This window comes from Myotis yumanensis, unplaced genomic scaffold (assembly GCF_028538775.1).
Source record: "Myotis yumanensis isolate MYYU_CA2020_CCGP unplaced genomic scaffold, mMyoYum1.0.hap1 SCAF_15, whole genome shotgun sequence".
In the NCBI taxonomy this organism is placed as follows: domain Eukaryota; kingdom Metazoa; phylum Chordata; class Mammalia; order Chiroptera; family Vespertilionidae; genus Myotis; species Myotis yumanensis.
Genome location: NW_027223766.1, coordinates 29,333,159 through 29,349,695, shown reverse-complemented (window position 1 = coordinate 29,349,695; position 16,537 = coordinate 29,333,159). Strand labels below are relative to the sequence as shown.

At 39.6% G+C, this 16,537-nt stretch overlaps 1 protein-coding gene across 1 annotated transcript; it reads right to left on the bottom strand.

Moving 5' to 3' along the window:
* Positions 1-594: 594 nt before the first annotated feature.
* On the bottom strand, positions 595-15,897 carry DSCC1 (DNA replication and sister chromatid cohesion 1). The gene is made up of 9 exons (XM_070392013.1): positions 15,633-15,897; positions 12,290-12,458; positions 11,092-11,226; positions 8,608-8,698; positions 6,835-6,973; positions 6,320-6,372; positions 5,926-6,080; positions 3,126-3,274; positions 595-886 (listed from the first exon to the last, which is right to left on the bottom strand). Exons 1-9 carry the CDS (start codon positions 15,812-15,814, stop codon positions 778-780), a joined length of 1,182 nt encoding a protein of 393 aa, XP_070248114.1. The 5' UTR covers positions 15,815-15,897; the 3' UTR covers positions 595-777.
* Positions 15,898-16,537: the final 640 nt, after the last annotated feature.

The following is a 16,537-nucleotide window of genomic DNA, read 5'->3' as shown; positions in this document are numbered from 1 at the left end:
CGATATGCTAGGGGAGGAAAAATCACCCTGGGGACAAGTTCCTACCCTACAACTGTCCATTGCTAGGAATCTGGGTGATCTGTCCCTGGCCTATCGTCCTTGCTCTGCTCATTTCTGTCTACCTGCCTACTATAGGATTATAAACTGCTCTATTATTATCCTTCACATCAAATTGAGGATCAAAGCCATTTCATCCCATTTCAGCCAGACAAATGGAGGAGCAATTATCAAGTCAATTTCATCAATGAAAATGAGTAATGTAGATAACTGATAGCATGTAGTGACTTCCTGTTTTGGTGGGAGGTTGAAACTAGATGGGAACCCACTTGCTTGAGAAGTGGCATTTAAGTGCATAAATAATTCTCTTGGCTATTTAGTTCTCTAAAAACTTGTAAATTTATTAATGATTACAATGTCAAATCCTAATGAAAGAAATACAATATTAAATATTTAAAAAGCAAAAAATTTTCAATAAATAAAACCAAATGAACTATAGAGATATACTAAACATAAGATATACTAAACATAACACTTTCTTCTGTCCTTGTTTATACTGTGTACCTAATACAAACATAACTTGAAAGACAGGAATATCCTATTACATTTAAGAAAAAAGAAGAGCAGTAGTTTCAAAATGCTTAAGATGAAAAGAAAAATGCCTCCGTAGTACAAGGTTTTTAAAAGTCTGAAATACAAATGCATAAAAGCATATTTTTCTTATAATAACCAGCAACTTTATAAAGGAACTTTAGTTGCAAAGAAAAGACAGTTGTTCTTTTAAGAAATGGGTCTTCTTGAGTTATAAACTTTAACACCATTTTGCATCGAAGATCGAGAATATTTAGTGAGTAATGCACCTATGGTTTGCTTCTCTCCACACAAATCTCTGTAGGAACAAAAAATAAATAAATAAATGAATAGCATAAATATTTTAGGGGACATAACATAATATTCACAGTACTATTTATTTATATCTTTCTCTCCTAAATCTCATAGGGTATGTGTGTGTAGGAGAGACAGGTAGGGATCAGTTACTAAGCCTTAATTGACTAGGTGCATTGAATGTATTATCTTCAAACTTTACAAGAATAGTATAAGTAATGTATTATTTAACCCCATACTAGATATGGGGAAACTGAGGTTCAGGAAGTAAAGAACAATCCACATTTTGCAGCCAGCTCTATATGACTTCCAAGTTTTTGTTTGTTTGTTTGTTTGTTTTAATGTATTTTATTGATTTTAGAGAGGAAGGGAGAGAGGGAGAGAGAGATAGAAACATCAATGATGAGAGAGAATCATTGATTGGTTGCCTCCTGCATGCCCCCTCCTGGGGATCAAGCCCGCAACCCAGGCATGTGTCCTTGGCCGGAATCGAACCTGGGACCCTTCAGTCCGCAGGCCGACGCTCTATCCATTGAGCCAAACCAGCTAGGGCAAGTTTTTGTTTTTGCTTTCCATTTTATCACACAACCTCCAAAGTAGAAATACAAGCACGCAATATGCTACAGTGGGGTCTAGACGCAGAGAATCTGGATACTAGACTACCTGTGTGAGCTTGTCAAGGTTGCCTGCCCTCCCTGAACTTTAGCTTCCTCTTCTGTACCCCGAAAAAGAGACTATTGTATCTGGAACATAATGAGGAAAGGGAAGAATGGGAGGACATGAGAAGAGAGCAAGGGTTAAATCATGTAGGGCCTTGAAAACCATGGAAAGGAGCTGTGATTTAATTCTAAGCATTATGGGAAGCCACTAAGAGAGTTTTAATTAATGAAAAAGCATAATCCATCTAAGTTTTAAATAATGGAGGCAATGAGTGATGATTATGGAAACTAGGTGGTGAGTTCATGGAGCGTTCATTATACTATACAGTATATTCACAAAAAGTGAAAAACAGGGAGAAGGTAAGGGGGCAAAACAGAAGTAGGGAGACCAATTCAGAGTCACGTACAAGATGATCCATCAGGATTTGCTCATAGTATGAACCAAGGGGTGAAAGAAGAAAAAGACAAAGTTGATCCCTAGACTTTTTGCTTGAGTAACCGGGACTAATGGTAGTGCTATTAACTGAGACGAGGAAGATGGGATTAGGACAAGGGGGTATCAGTAGTTCTCTTATGAGCATGTTAGGTTTGAAATTCCTATTAGATATTCAAGTGGAAATGTTAATTAGGCAGCTTGATGTAAGTACCACTTGCCAGGCCCCAGTGTGTATTTCTCTCCAGGAAATTTTAGCTGCCTGGGTGAAGGCACAGAGCAAGCAGAAAGCTGGGTTTAATCTTTGTGTATTTTTGCCTAGGAGATATGAGAAGACAGAGAGAGGGGACCAAAGGAGTGGAGGGTATACAGTAATAGTTGGAGAAATTGACCAGGGAATCCAATCTGGGTAAAAAGAGAGAGGACCTGAGAGGTGAGACACAGCGAAGAGGGGGAAGTGTTAGTGGCTTCTGGGCTAACTTGTTCTTCTGCAATCTGGTTTCTACAAGATATTAAAGCAAGGCAGCAGGAAAGGTAACAGGTGTCAATCAGAGAGGAGTACATAGTCTGACTGTCCCTCTAAGAGCCGCAGTTTTTCAGGGAGGAGGGCAGAAAAGTGATTTTAGAAGAAGTAGTAAGCGCCCTGCTGGTGTGGCTCAGTGGTTGAACATCAACCTATGAACCAGGAGGTCAGGGTTCAATTCCTGGTCAGGGCACATGCCCAGGTTGTGGACTCCACAGTAGGGGGCATACAGGAGGCAGCCAATCAATGATTCTCTTTCATCATTGATGTTTCTATCTCTCTCTCCCTCTCCCTTCTTCTCTGAAATCAATAAAAATATATTAATATATATATATATATGTGTGTGTGTGTGTGTGTGTGTATATATATATATATATATACATATATATATATATATATATATATAAATAAAAGAAGAATTAGTAAGGAAGAAAGATAACACTTCAGGGTCAGTGGTTATGGAGGATAATATAGAAGACAGCCTCCACTTGAGAAAATTTCAAAGGAAGCAGTGTCCTTGGGAAATACTCAAAAATAAAAGTGTTCTAATAAAAATCCAAAACACTATGCCACTCTTTATTAAAAGAACAGCCCTCAAAATTCATATTTAATTTAATAAAGTACTTACTGAATATATGGAGCAATATCTTCTTCTGTCCATTTCTCCCTTAGAGAGAATAGACTATTAAAACGTTCCTGATTATCTTCAGGTAAATCATCTACTTTTAGCAAAAATATGATTTCTGGTCTTGACTGTCTATCCACCAAGGCCAAACCCTATTAAGAAATGAGAAAAAGAGTAAAGTAATGGTCTAATGTTTAAATACGGCTTATTCTTTTATGTTTAGGTTTAGCTTAGTCCAGGGCATTTAAAATGTCAGCTACATGATACACAAGCTACTGAGACCTAATAATTTTTTTTTTTTCATAGAAATGCTTCTTTAAACTTTGACTTCTTTGACTTCTCCTTTTTCCTCTGCAATCTGGCTTCTACCACACCAATTTATAAAGACAGCTCTAGTTCAAGGTCACCAGTAACCTGTCATTGCCACTAGGCCCTTGGATTCATCACATTAGCTGCTTTCTTTGTTAATGTTGATTATTCCTTCCTCTTTGAATCATTATCTCTGACATCACCATCTCATTATTTCCCTCCTAACTTGATGTCACAGTTCCTTGGGCCTCTATCCTGCCCCTCTACTCATCTCACTGTCAGTCCTGTATAACCTCAACTAAACCATGATTTCGACGACTGATTACTTGCTAATACCTGTAAGATTTGTATCTGCAATTCAAATGTCTCTTCGACTGAGCACCTGATCTGTATAAACAAACCTATATATGAACTCACAGTATTTGTCACCTAAACCTGCTCTTGTCTCACTCTCCTAGGAAGCCAAGAAACTAAGGCATCACCTTAGATTCCATTATTCAAACCCCACACCTAAGTGGTCACTATCCTATAGGTTTTAAGGCCTGAACATTTCTCTATCCATTCTGTATCACTTGTTTCTTAGCCAGTACTGTCTTAGTTAGGGATATTTAAGTGTTGCGAGCCTGGACAGTTCTCCTTTTCATCATGTAGCCAACCTTCATCCATCCATCCATCCATCCATCCATGCATGCATCCATCTATGCATCCATCCTCATTACCGTCATAGTGTTCTTTCCAAAAGGCAAAACTCATCAGATTACTCTCCTTGCTAATACACTGAATGGGCCCAAATACTTTCTAGATAGTTTAGGATGTTGATGGCACCTCAGGATCTAGCACAGTGACTAGACTTAAAAGGAACTCTGCAAATATTGAGCAAATTCTTTCTCTTATTTTACAAATACTTACTGAGTATACACTACATGCCAAGCAGGATGCTATATATTGGCAAGCAACAGTGAACAAAATTCTATCAAAGTGGAGGTGGGCAACCACATAATTAACACTTTTTTTTTTTTTTTTTTTTTTTTTTTTTTTTTTTTTTTTTAAAAATTTTTTTTTTTTTTTTTTTTTTTTTTAAATATATTTTATTGATTTTATACAGAGAGGAAGGGAGAGAGATAGAGAGTTAGAAACATCGATGAGAGAGAAACATCGACCAGCTGCCTCCTGCACATCTCCCACTGGGGATGTGCCCGCAACCCAGGTACATGCCCTTGACCGGAATCGAACCTGGGACCCTTCAGTCCGCAGGCCGACGCTCTATCCACTGAGCCAAACCGGCTTTGGCCACATAATTAACACTTTTAAAACAAAGTGATAAGTGCCATGAAGGAAAAATACAGGGTGTTATGGAAAAGTAAAAGAGAGGCATTTTTTTAGAGTGAAGGAAGGCCTCTTTGATGAAGTTACTCAAAGATGAGTAGGAGGTGGCCAGATGAAATTAGGGAGATCATTCTGGAACAAAAAGCCTTGAGTGAAGGCCCTAAGCTAGAAGCCAGCTTGATGATCTTGAAAATTTGAAAGAACACTAGGTATGCATTGAGTAGGACAGAAATTATGAAGGGGAGATTATGGAGGGCCTTGTAGGCCAAAATATGAATTCTGGATTTTATATCTCAAGTGCATTGGGCAACCATTAAAGTGATTTAAGCAAGACATTCATCTAATCTGACTGGCATTTTTTAAAGATCATTCCGGTAGCACCATGGAGAATGGACTGGAGCAGGGCAAAATCAAAAGTATGGAAGGCCTGGTTAGGAATATTACTGTTATAGCCAAATGAATATGATAGTTTGAGTTAACACTCCGGTGTGGGGTGAATTTCCCGCCAAAATATAAGCTGGCGCGGGCAATTATTTAGGTTTCCCGCGCAAAATCAGGGATTTTTATGATACCTATTACCCCAATGGGTATGAAACGGTTCGCATATGCAGGTAGGTATCTTTGTGAACGGCAAACAAACAAATATTTGGTAATACGCAGTTACAATCGGCCCGAGTTTACACGTTTCCAGCACTCCACCGCAAATCTATGAACCGAGTTAAGACGGCTCCCTCGGAGTACGCGCAATTCACGCGAGCCGACTTAACTCGTTTCCCCCACTCCAAGTGTTAAGATGGTGCTGGTGGAAATTGAGAAAAACCAATAGAGTGGGAATCAGGATTAACTATATATGGGCCTGAGGGATTTCATCGAGGTGATAATATTCTAAAACTAGATTGTGGTGATGGCTGTGTAACTCACTAAATTTGCTAAAAACCCCTTTTAAAGAGACAAATTTTGTGATATGTAAATTATAGTTCAATAAAGTGTTGGGTTTGGGGTGGTTTTTTTTTTAGAGGATTTTGTGATAGATTGAGAGTATAGTATACACTTAACGGGTAGCCAGGAAAATAAATTGTTTCCAGATTCAGTTCCAACATAAATTTCATTTCACCTAGTAACTAATGATGATCTGTTGTCACGGTAGCCATCATCATCGCTACCTCACCTTAAGCTGCTCAAGCCTGGTTATCATTCCTTCAGGGACACTCTGCTGCCACACTTCCTGAAACTCGGCGAGGTTGAACTTCACTGCATTCTGAAGTAGCATTTGTGCTGTTGCTCTGCAGATTTTATCAGCGCTCAAGTCAAAATAAATTTCACCTGGGGAAAATAAAGAACTACACCTAAAGAAAAGGCATCCAATGCTTTCATATTATCTTCACCATGTGATACACTCCTATTGTTTCTTTTTCCTCCATGAAATCCCCAGAAGGAATTCTATACAACTCACCTCCCATGACCCATGGAGTCCTTATTTTGGACAGAAACACACCTCAGAAAAGCATACCAATTTTAACATACAAGATTTTATACCCATTAAAATACTTTCCAAATCTTACCTTCCTCTGTATATCTTCTTCCATAACACTTAAGACAGTGTTCAATCATTTCTCTGAAAAATTTAAAACACTCATTTGAAAAGTTATCACATTTTTATACATTATATTTTATATACCACTGTTAACTAGAAACTAAGATATACATTTGTGATTTGAAATAGTAAGTGATTTTAGCTGCCAAGTAAAACTTTACATTAGGAACTAACTAATATATTCTAGAAAGCTACTATGTACCAGATCCCATGCTAACTATTTTTACATGAATTATATGAGCACACTTCTATTATAAAATAGTCAAGCATAATTATTTATTTGTATTTTTAATGCAAAAATAACATAATGCACATTTATTCACCCCAGTAATCAAAATTCCAAGCCCTTCTTGGTTGTATAATTTTTAAATTTCTATAAACTATCAAAATATAAGTAGTCTATGCCCTGGGTTTAGTTCCACCCTGGAAAATAATTTCCTTCGCTTTAAGGAAATCTGGTGTGGCAGGGATTAAAATACTTACTCTGGCTCTAATGGTCCAAGTTCCTGAAGGCATATATTCAACGGAACTTTAGTAAAAGACCATGATTCAGAATCCACAAGCTGAGTTACATGATTCAGAAGTTTCATTTCATAATCAAATTCAAGAATCCTCCAATAACCTACAAATTCAAAGTTATATTTATCAAAGAACATATTAAGCAAATTAATTGGCTAATACACTGATAAAGTAGCAGCATGCTCTTGCCCACCTCACACAAAAAAAGAGACACTAAAAGTCTTTACTTTCAAAAAAAAAAGTCTTCACTTTCCTAATAAACAATACTTCGTTTTATGCTTTTCTCCCATTACAAACTGTGGTTTTTAAAGAGTAGTTCAAATATGATTAACACTGATTTTTTTTCAAGTGCTTTAATATTAAAATCAATATCTCACAATAATCTTGTTGTTCTAAATGGACGTGGCTGGTACAGTCATTTCATTAGAATGCCATACTAATGAGGTGAAGGCCATGGGTTCACTATCCCATACCATAACCTCCGCTGGGGGCACTGCCATGGTCATCACTCTCACCTCAGCTAGCCTGCAAAGGGGTTCTCATGCTCAAAAGGAAGTCTAGTTCATTCAAGAGAAAACAGACTCAGATTTACGATGTGGACCAGTGGCAAAATAAAGGCTGGGCATCAAGATACCTTCCCCTAGTCCCGTGAAAAATGAAAAGCCATCTTATAATCGAAGGCACTACCATCACCCATGGAGAAACAAATCAAGTACACATCCACCACTTGCAAAGGAGAATGTTGCTATTCTTATTCTGAAACATAAAGGCAACATTAAAAATGGAATTGTGATGTAACACTGAGAAAGAAAGCATTTCCTATGCTTAGGACCAAGTGAGCTAAGCGTTTCTAGTTCTAAAGTCATGCGCAGTTGCTTTACTCAGCAGAATTTGCCACACAGTCAGGTTAAGGTTTCACAAAAGTTAATCTTGCTTGAAAGATTGTGAGCAAATTGAATAGCAAATCCATCAACCCATGCCGATTTCCTCCTTCTTCACACATGGGTGCTGAGTTAAGCTGCTTCTCTGGGCTAGCTTAAAAGGGCTGACAAATGCACATAAACGCCTACTCTTACTGCAGGCCCAGATGCTGGGGGAAAAAACTCCAACTGCAGACCAGAAACCAGTCAAAACACTTAAAGAAGATACTACTGGGCTTCTTCCTCAACCCCTGAGACCAACACACACTATTCTATCTTTTACATAAGTTTACTATATAAATCATTTATATTCAAAAGCATGTTACATGTTACCACAAGAAGAAACACGGTCTTATCTTCCAAGCAATTTGTAAATACAATGAGTTTATTAAATTAATTCAGAACCAGGAATTCAAGTTCAAGTTCATCTGGGTTCTATGCCTTATCACTAACTCAATATGTAGCCCTGGACAAGTCAGTTTCCCTTAAAAATAGGCCTTAGTTTCTTCACCTACTAAAAACACGGAAGGGATTAGACTACCTTATACCTAAGACCTTTCTCAAGCTAACATGGTTCTTCTACTACCACTTAATCCAAAGAAAAAGGTAAAGTACTGGTCATGGACTGACCTCTTCATGTAAAGAAGATCACGTGTATTCTCTACCCATTCCCCAAAATACAAATATCATCATCTGTGAGCCCCCAAAAGAATAAACAAAATATAATAGGGCGAAGATGTCCAAAAACTTGTTTCTCTTTTTCTCTTATATGATGCTCAATTCCATCATTATTAATAACAATGACAAGTAATGCTACCTCCAATCTCACAGGCATTTAGAACTTGTAATTGGGCCATTATTTCTTCCTCACTTGCCTGAATTTGATCAAGCAAATCTTCAGTTGTATACTGAAACAAGAGAAAACGAACAAACAACATTTTAAGACCTTTGAATAATATTTTTTAAGATTCTTGAATTTGGGAGAATAAATATATAAAGTAGATTAAGGCAATATTTAAACACTAGCTCAATTTATTTTGTTAATGTGTAATGATTACTACACAAAATCAGTAGATATCTTAGAAGAAAGCATAAGTGATGTTGGATTTAATAATGGTGTTTTAGATATGACACCAAAACATGAGCAACAAAAGGAAAAATAGATAAATTGGACTTCATCAAAATGAAAAACTTTTATACTCTGTTCTTCAAAACATCACCAACACAAAAGGACAACTATTGCATGATTCCACTTACATGGGATAGTTAGAGTAATCAAAGTCATTGAAACAGTAAGTAAAATGTTGGTCACTAGAGTCTGGGAGGCAGGGGAATCTAGGGATTTAGTGTTTAATAGGTATAGAATTTCAGCTTGGGGAAGATAAAAAATTTCTGTAGATGGATGGTGGTGATGGTCACAAAATAAGGTGAATATATAATTCCACAGAACTATCCACATAAGATTAAAATGGTAAATGTTATGTTATGTATATTTACAATTCTTAAAAAAAATCAAGAAAGTGAAAGGACAACCCACAGAATAGGGGAAAATATTTGCATATCATCTATCTGGTAGGAACTTGTATTTGGACTGTATAAAGAACACTCCTACAATTCAGTAACAAAAAGACAAATAACCGGATTAAAAATTGGACAAAGGAGTTCTTAAATAGACATTCTCCAAAAATAGTCAATAAGCACATGAAAAAAATGCTCAAAATCATTAGTCATTAGGGGAATGCACATCAAAACCACAATGATACCATTTCAAACCCACTAGCATGGATATTAAAAAGACAGAAAAAAAACAAGTTTTGTCAAAGATCTGAAGGAATTGGAACCCTCATATGATGGGAATGTAAAATGGTGCAGCCACTGTCTGGCAGTTCTTCGAAAGATTATGCAGAATAAGCACATGACCCATTAATTCTACTCTTAGATATATACCCAAGAGAAATGAAAACAGTGGCTCAGTTGATTGAGCATTCTCCTGTGCATCTAAATGTTGCCAGTTTGATTTCCATTCAAGGCACATACCTAGGTTTCGGGTTCCATCCCCAGCCAGGGAGCCTAGGGAAGGCAACCGATCCATGTCTCTCTGTTTGCTGCCCCCGCCCCCTGCCCCACTTCCTCTAAGCATGGCCCCTGATGGATTATTTTTTTTAAAAAATGTTTAGAAAATATAAGTGCAACAGAAACTCGTATATGAGTGCACACAGCACAGCAGTGTTGTTAATCTCAATTAAAAATGCCCATCAACTGATGAATGGATGGATAAAATGTGGATATAGCTATAAAGTAGGGTAATATTCAGCAATAAAAAGGAATTAACTACTGATACATGCTATAATATGAATGAAACTTGAAAACATCATGCTAAGTCAAACAAGAAGCCAATCAGAGAAGGCCACAAATGATATAATTCCATTCATGTGAAATGTCCAGCAGAGGCAAATCAATAGAAACAGAAAGTAGATTAGTGGTTGCCTAGGGCTGAGGTGGAAGAGGGAAATTGGGAAAAGTAGGATTGGAAGGTAATAGCTGAAGGGTACAGGGTTTCTTTTGAGGCTGATGAAAATGTTCTCAATTTCATCAGGGTGATGATTGCACACCACTGTAAATATACTAAACAACATTGAATTTTATACACTTTAAAAATGAATGAATTGTTTGGTATATGAGTTATATCTAAATAAAGGTGTAACCCCCCCCCCCCCCCAAAAATCAATCAGTCAATGGAGAAAAGGAGAACTTCTAATACAAATATGGTCTTCAGAATACCAGTAGAGTTCTATAATTTTGAATTACATTAAAAACTCTTAAAAAATTTTTACTTGGTTTATATTTTTCCATATTTCCAAGAATTAGTCAATTTTGACATTAGAGAAAGAATACTTTTCATAATGTATTCCAATACTTATCATAATGTCTTTTCTAAAGAGCCCCTAATTATAACTTTCAATTAAGTAAAAATTAATCTAACTTGTAAAAAACCATTTTTGCATAGTTAGGAACATGAGCTTTCAGCCAGGTAAATGTCACCATATGTAGAATTTGCTTTAAAATACTCCAGAAAAAGGAAAACAAGGTAGGAGGAAGCAGGGGATAGAAAAAAGCAAGACTGACAAAATATTTTTAAATGTTCAACTGAGTGATGAATACACGGTACTCTTTCTGCTTCTGGATAGGTCAGAAATTTTCATAATATAAAGTTTAAAATGTAAAAATGTCACCAGTAAGTGCCTGTAATTATAGTTCTATTTTTTAAATTCCAAATAAAAAGTGAAAATAATAGTCTTACTTTTGAGCAATTGGAATCCTTTTCTTTTTGACTGTCAGGTCCTTCATAGGTATTTGCCATTAAAAGTCTCTTTAGCTTCTTTAACTTAGGTCTACATCTTCTTAGTTCCCAATAATTATTAGAAAAACCAAAGATCTAAAAATTATAAATACATTATAACTTTTTAGGGTTCATTCTAAAAGAAAAATCTCAAACAATTTCAACCCACCCATCTGCCCTCAACAAGAAGCAAAGGGAAATGGTTGTTCTGCTTTCTGTTGGGAAGGCACCGATCCAGCACCTCGAACAGGTGGATAGGCATCTTCAGGAATCTTTTCAAACCCCATTTCAGAAGCTACTGCCAACACAGTGAGAACCAACAATTGAGCTCCATATCTCACGTGTACTTTGGAAACCAGAGTATGCCCAGAGCAGATTAACCAGAAAGGTGACAATTTTACAAACAAAATAGGAACAACTGAAAATGAATACTTTTAGACTGAACAACAGAAAATAAAGAAGAGACATTAGCACAGTCTTCAAACAATGAAGAAATGTTAAAGGGAAGAGGGAACCTTTGTCCTGTGTTACTCATGATATCAAAATTAAGCAGACGGTAAGGGAGAAAAACTTCAATTCAAGAACGCTATACTATTTAGAATTGCAGCTAGCTCCTTATTGGACTGGTGAACCAGTGAGAGACCTACCACTCAAGGAAATCCAGTTGACAGAGGCTAAATGATGCATAAAGAACTGTTATTCCTCTCTGTACCGCCAGAACCTGCCTGGCGTCTAACACTTAGTAGGGGCCCAATAAGTGTTTCACATGAAAGGAGAAAAGGCTGAAGTGGACCATCTCCGGGTGCCTTCCAATTCTAAAATGGGAGGTCAGGGGATGCTTCTGCTCTCGAATTAGTTCGAAGTATGATTGACAAGACAAGGCCCAGAGCCTGATGTTTGCTGCTGAATTTAAGGCCTTCAAAAGAGGAGCGTAAGGACTAAAACAGAAAGACTGGTGTCATCCATAGTCCACAAACTGGCAAACAAAGACCACTTCACAAGACAACCAAAACAATGCTGAGAGCTTTCAAATATCATTAGAGAACTTTTCAGAGTTCCTGTGATTATACATTACATATCTAAAGTTTTTCATTAAAAGCAAGATTAGACATGTGTTGTCATTCTCATACTTATATAATCAGGAGACAAAATACAGTACCTCAGTGTGAATAATGTTACAGCGGGTTTCTTCCATCTTCAGCTGGTCTGGAGTTTTACAACCAGGAATTAAAAGCAACATATTGGAAGTATCTGCTATCTTCAAGTCATAGGTTTTGTCTTCACTGCACAGCACAGCCTGTTCATCTTTATCACCACGAATCACCATACTAGAGGAAAATGGAAAAAGAAAATACGTGATTTATTGATATGCAAATGGACATCTTCATTATAAACTGTTCCCTGAATCCTCTAGGCTGATAGAATTCAAAATTCGTCAGGATGCTCTCATAGCCCTCACACAATGATGGGCTCCACAAAGCAAGAACTGGGCCAATTGAGAGCCAGCAGGGCAGCAGGTGGCCTCACTAGGGAAAAATAATATGGGCAAGAAAAAGTCAAAGAGGCCAAATGTTGCCCTAGCTGGTTTGACTCAGTGGCTAGAGCAGCAGCCTGTGGACTCAAGGGTCCTGGGTTTGATTCCAGTCAAGGGCACATGTCTAGGTTGTGGGCTCAATCCTGAGTAGGAGGCGTGCAGGAGGCAGCCGATCAATGATTCTTTCTCATCATTGATGTTTCTATCTCTCTCCCTCTCCCTTCCTCTCTGAAATCAATAAAAATATATTTTTAAAAAGGAGGCCAAAAAAATAAATAAATAAATAAATAAATAAAATTTTAAAAAAAGGAGGCCAAATATCTCCATATGGCATCATTGTGCAAACTAAGGGAAGGGCAAAAGACAAAGCATCCAGAAGCTTCAGTCAAGATATAACAATTTTCTAAAACATGCGAAAGCAGTACTCCTCAAACTTATGTAGAAGTATCTTTGGGAATCCTGCTAAAAAGCAGATGGGGATTGAATAGGTCTGGGATGGGACCTAGAACTCTGCATTTGTAACAAGCTCCCAGATGATGTCCACGCTGCTGGTCCCGGATCCCATCCAAGAGTGGTCCTTCTTGTTTTGTTCCTAACAATCAAAGGGGCACATCTTGGCCTAACCATCAGCTATGTCACAAAGAAATTGGGACCTTGTGAAAAGAAGGCTACGATGCTGAATACAAAATATGAAGATATGTTTACAAACTGGTCTAAATAAAGTCTCTGACAAAGGGTCACAGGTGGAAAAAAGCAACAAGAAGGGAGAGGGAAAGGATAAAAGTGAAGAGGAAAAAGAAAGACAAAACACAAAGATGCTGAAATGGCAACAAGAGAATTGGTTCTAGCAGGGTTCCTCGTCTGTAAAGCATTTAACCCTCCTGCGTACAATCCACTTCTTTTAAAGAATTTAAAAACCTGAAATAGAAGCCTGTGTAAATATTTTTAAACTAAGCCTTTGTTTAAGTGAAAAGAATAAAAGGTTTCTATAGCCTCCTGGTGCTAATAACATTTAATACTCCCAAGTACCTATTCTGTTTATTTCTACACTAGAGGCCCAGTGCACGAATTTGTGCATGGGTGGGGTCCGGCCAGCCTGCCCCACCCCTGATCGGGGTATTGGGGGCCGGGTCGGCCGTGGAGGGGGAGGGGGATTGGGGCCTGGATCAGGCTGGTTGGCTGCCGCAGTGCATGTCATAGCCACCAGTCCTTCTGGTCATTCTGGTCATTCACCGTTCCGGTCGCTGGGCTTTTATATATATGGATTGCACGAGCCCTGCTTTGTAATATTTTGTTTAGAACTATCCCCCCCACTCACATGCACACACAAATTTTAAAAGCCACATTTCCAGGTTTCTGTTTTTCTGGGTTTTGCCAGGTAGGTTAATTATAACTGGGCAAAGAGAAGGCCCTCACATCTGAAGTCCTTTCTCAAATCCCTGCCAACTCAGCGGGGATGAAAACCCATGAGTGAAGTTCTCCAGCAGGTCCCTTAAAGAAACTTAGTGGCCAGCATCTGGAGACTGTCCATCTATAATAATCTATAATAATAAAACCGTAATATGCTAATTAGACCAGACAGCTGAACAACCATCCGGACATCCTTCCTGACGACCATCTGGACGAAGCTGGGGCTGCGAGGGCCGAGCCCCTTGCATGAATTTCATGCATCAGGCCTCTAGTTTAACTATAATACTGCTTGATGGGTGAAGCATGAGAACTGAGGACAGCTAAAGGATTCAATTTAAAGGAACCTACAAGAGAACAAACTAATATAATAAAATACAGGTATTGGAGGAACCTATAATGCAGAAGAGATTCAAGCCACAGCTTGTAATCCTAACTTGCAGGAGTTGGGACTGCACAAAATTGAGAGATAAAGAAAGAAAAAAGGGATTTTTTAAAAAAAACTAAAGAAAAAGGCCCTAGCTGATTGGCTCAGTGGATCAGCCTGCAGACCAAAGGGTCCAGGGTTCGATTCTGGTCAAGGGCATTTACATTGGTTGCAGGCTCCTCCCTGGCCCTGATCAGGGCTGGTGAAGGAGGCAACATCCTTGTGTCTCTTTCACATCAATATTTCTCTCTGTCTTTCCCTCTCTCTTCCACTCTTTCTAAAATCAATGGAAAAATATCCTTGGGTGAGGATTAAAAAGAAAAAAGAAAAAAAACTAAAGGGAAAGAATAATTCTCTAGACTTCTCCTTTAAAAAAAAATTTATTGATTTCAGAGGGGAAGGGAAAGGGAGAGAGAGAGAGAAACATCAGTGATGAGAGAATCATTGATCGGCTGCCTCCTGCACGCCTCCTACTGGGGATCGAATCCGAAACCCAGGCATCTGCCCTGACCTGACCTCCCGGTTCATGGTAGATGCTCAACCACTGAGCGACACCAGCCGGGCTGTTTGTTTTTTAATCCATGGTCTTGCAGCAAATGGGTAGCTGACCTACATTTAGAAACGGCTTCAGATCCTCACTGAGTGACCCCAAGCAAGACTGTGTTTTTCTGAGGGAACTTCTAAATTACCAAGTCTGTAAAATGGCTTTAAAGGTATCCCCTACAGTCCCACCTATTGTCTGAATAAAATATACATAAGTAGAAGGGAGGAAGAACTCTATAGACATTAGCTATTACCATTAGATTTCAAGGTAGAATGTCCAAAGGTTCTCTGTAGTCCCTGGCATCACTGTTAATAGTCAAAACCTCACTGAGGTTCTACATGTTTCCTGAGCTGTTTCCGCTGACACAGGTCGGCAAGACCAGCTGGAGCAGTCCTCTGGGTCACACCAGCCAGCTCACTGCACGGCCTAGCAGTGGCGTGAAACCCTAGGGAAAAGACAGCGAGCTGGGGATCCCGCCACCAATCTGCTGTGAGCCCCGCCCCCCCCCCCTCACCCCTGCAAATACATGCACCTCCCTGGCCAAGATCCCCATCAGAGAAAATCAGAAGGAGGCGCGGCGCCCGGCTCACCTGGCCCCCGCCTCCAGCTGCTGGCACAGCGCGGGCTCCAGCTCCAGGAGGCAGAAGTCGCCGGCGGCGGCCGCGCTGGCCCCCGGGCCGAAGCCCAGGCACTGCACGGCGGGCAGCAGCTCCGCGGGGTTCAGCTTGGCGATCTGCAGCGTCGCGTCCACCTCGTCTCGGGTCCTCCTCATTGCTGCGCGGGGTTGGGGGGCAGCAGGCTTAGAAACTAGAACTAAATCTCCCCAGCTGCCGCGACTCGGGAATTTACACGGAACCAAGCTGTTTCTAAAGCGCGCCAAAGCGGCTGGGGGCGTGTTTCCGGGGCGGAGCGCGTTGCGGGCGCGTCCCCGGGGAGGTCCAAAAGCCGCTGCGTGCGCGAGCCCGGCTGCTGCCAGGTCTCTGCTGGCGGAGCCAGGGATGTTGCAAAGAAACACTTTCTTTTTTTTTTTTCCGGGGTCGTCTCGGTGGAAGCTTTGGCCGCAGAGCTGCGACCCCACGGCATGCCATGCGGAACCTTTACCCACCCCTTCCGATGCCCCCCTTATTTCCCGACAACCTAACCCGTTTCCTTGCCTGCAAAATAGTCTCATCTTCTGCTAGTGGTGGGCCTTGAAATAGCACTTTGCATGCATAATTTCATGAACCACAGTCCTGTAAAGTAGGCCCTTGGTCAACCCGTTTTGCAAATGAGGGAGCAAGCTCTTTGCCTGTGGTTGTACAGCCAAGAGGTGGCAAAGTCTGCTTCCAGCCCAGGCTATGGCTCTAAAAACCATCCTGCCTGGTTTGGTGCAAACACTGTGGACCAGGAGCTAGGCCCTGGTAGAATTTATTTGGATCTGGGGACCTTCATATCATATCTAGGAGACACCATCCGTTGGTTGAGTACCTAGTCTGTGCTGGATGGCAAGCTGGGA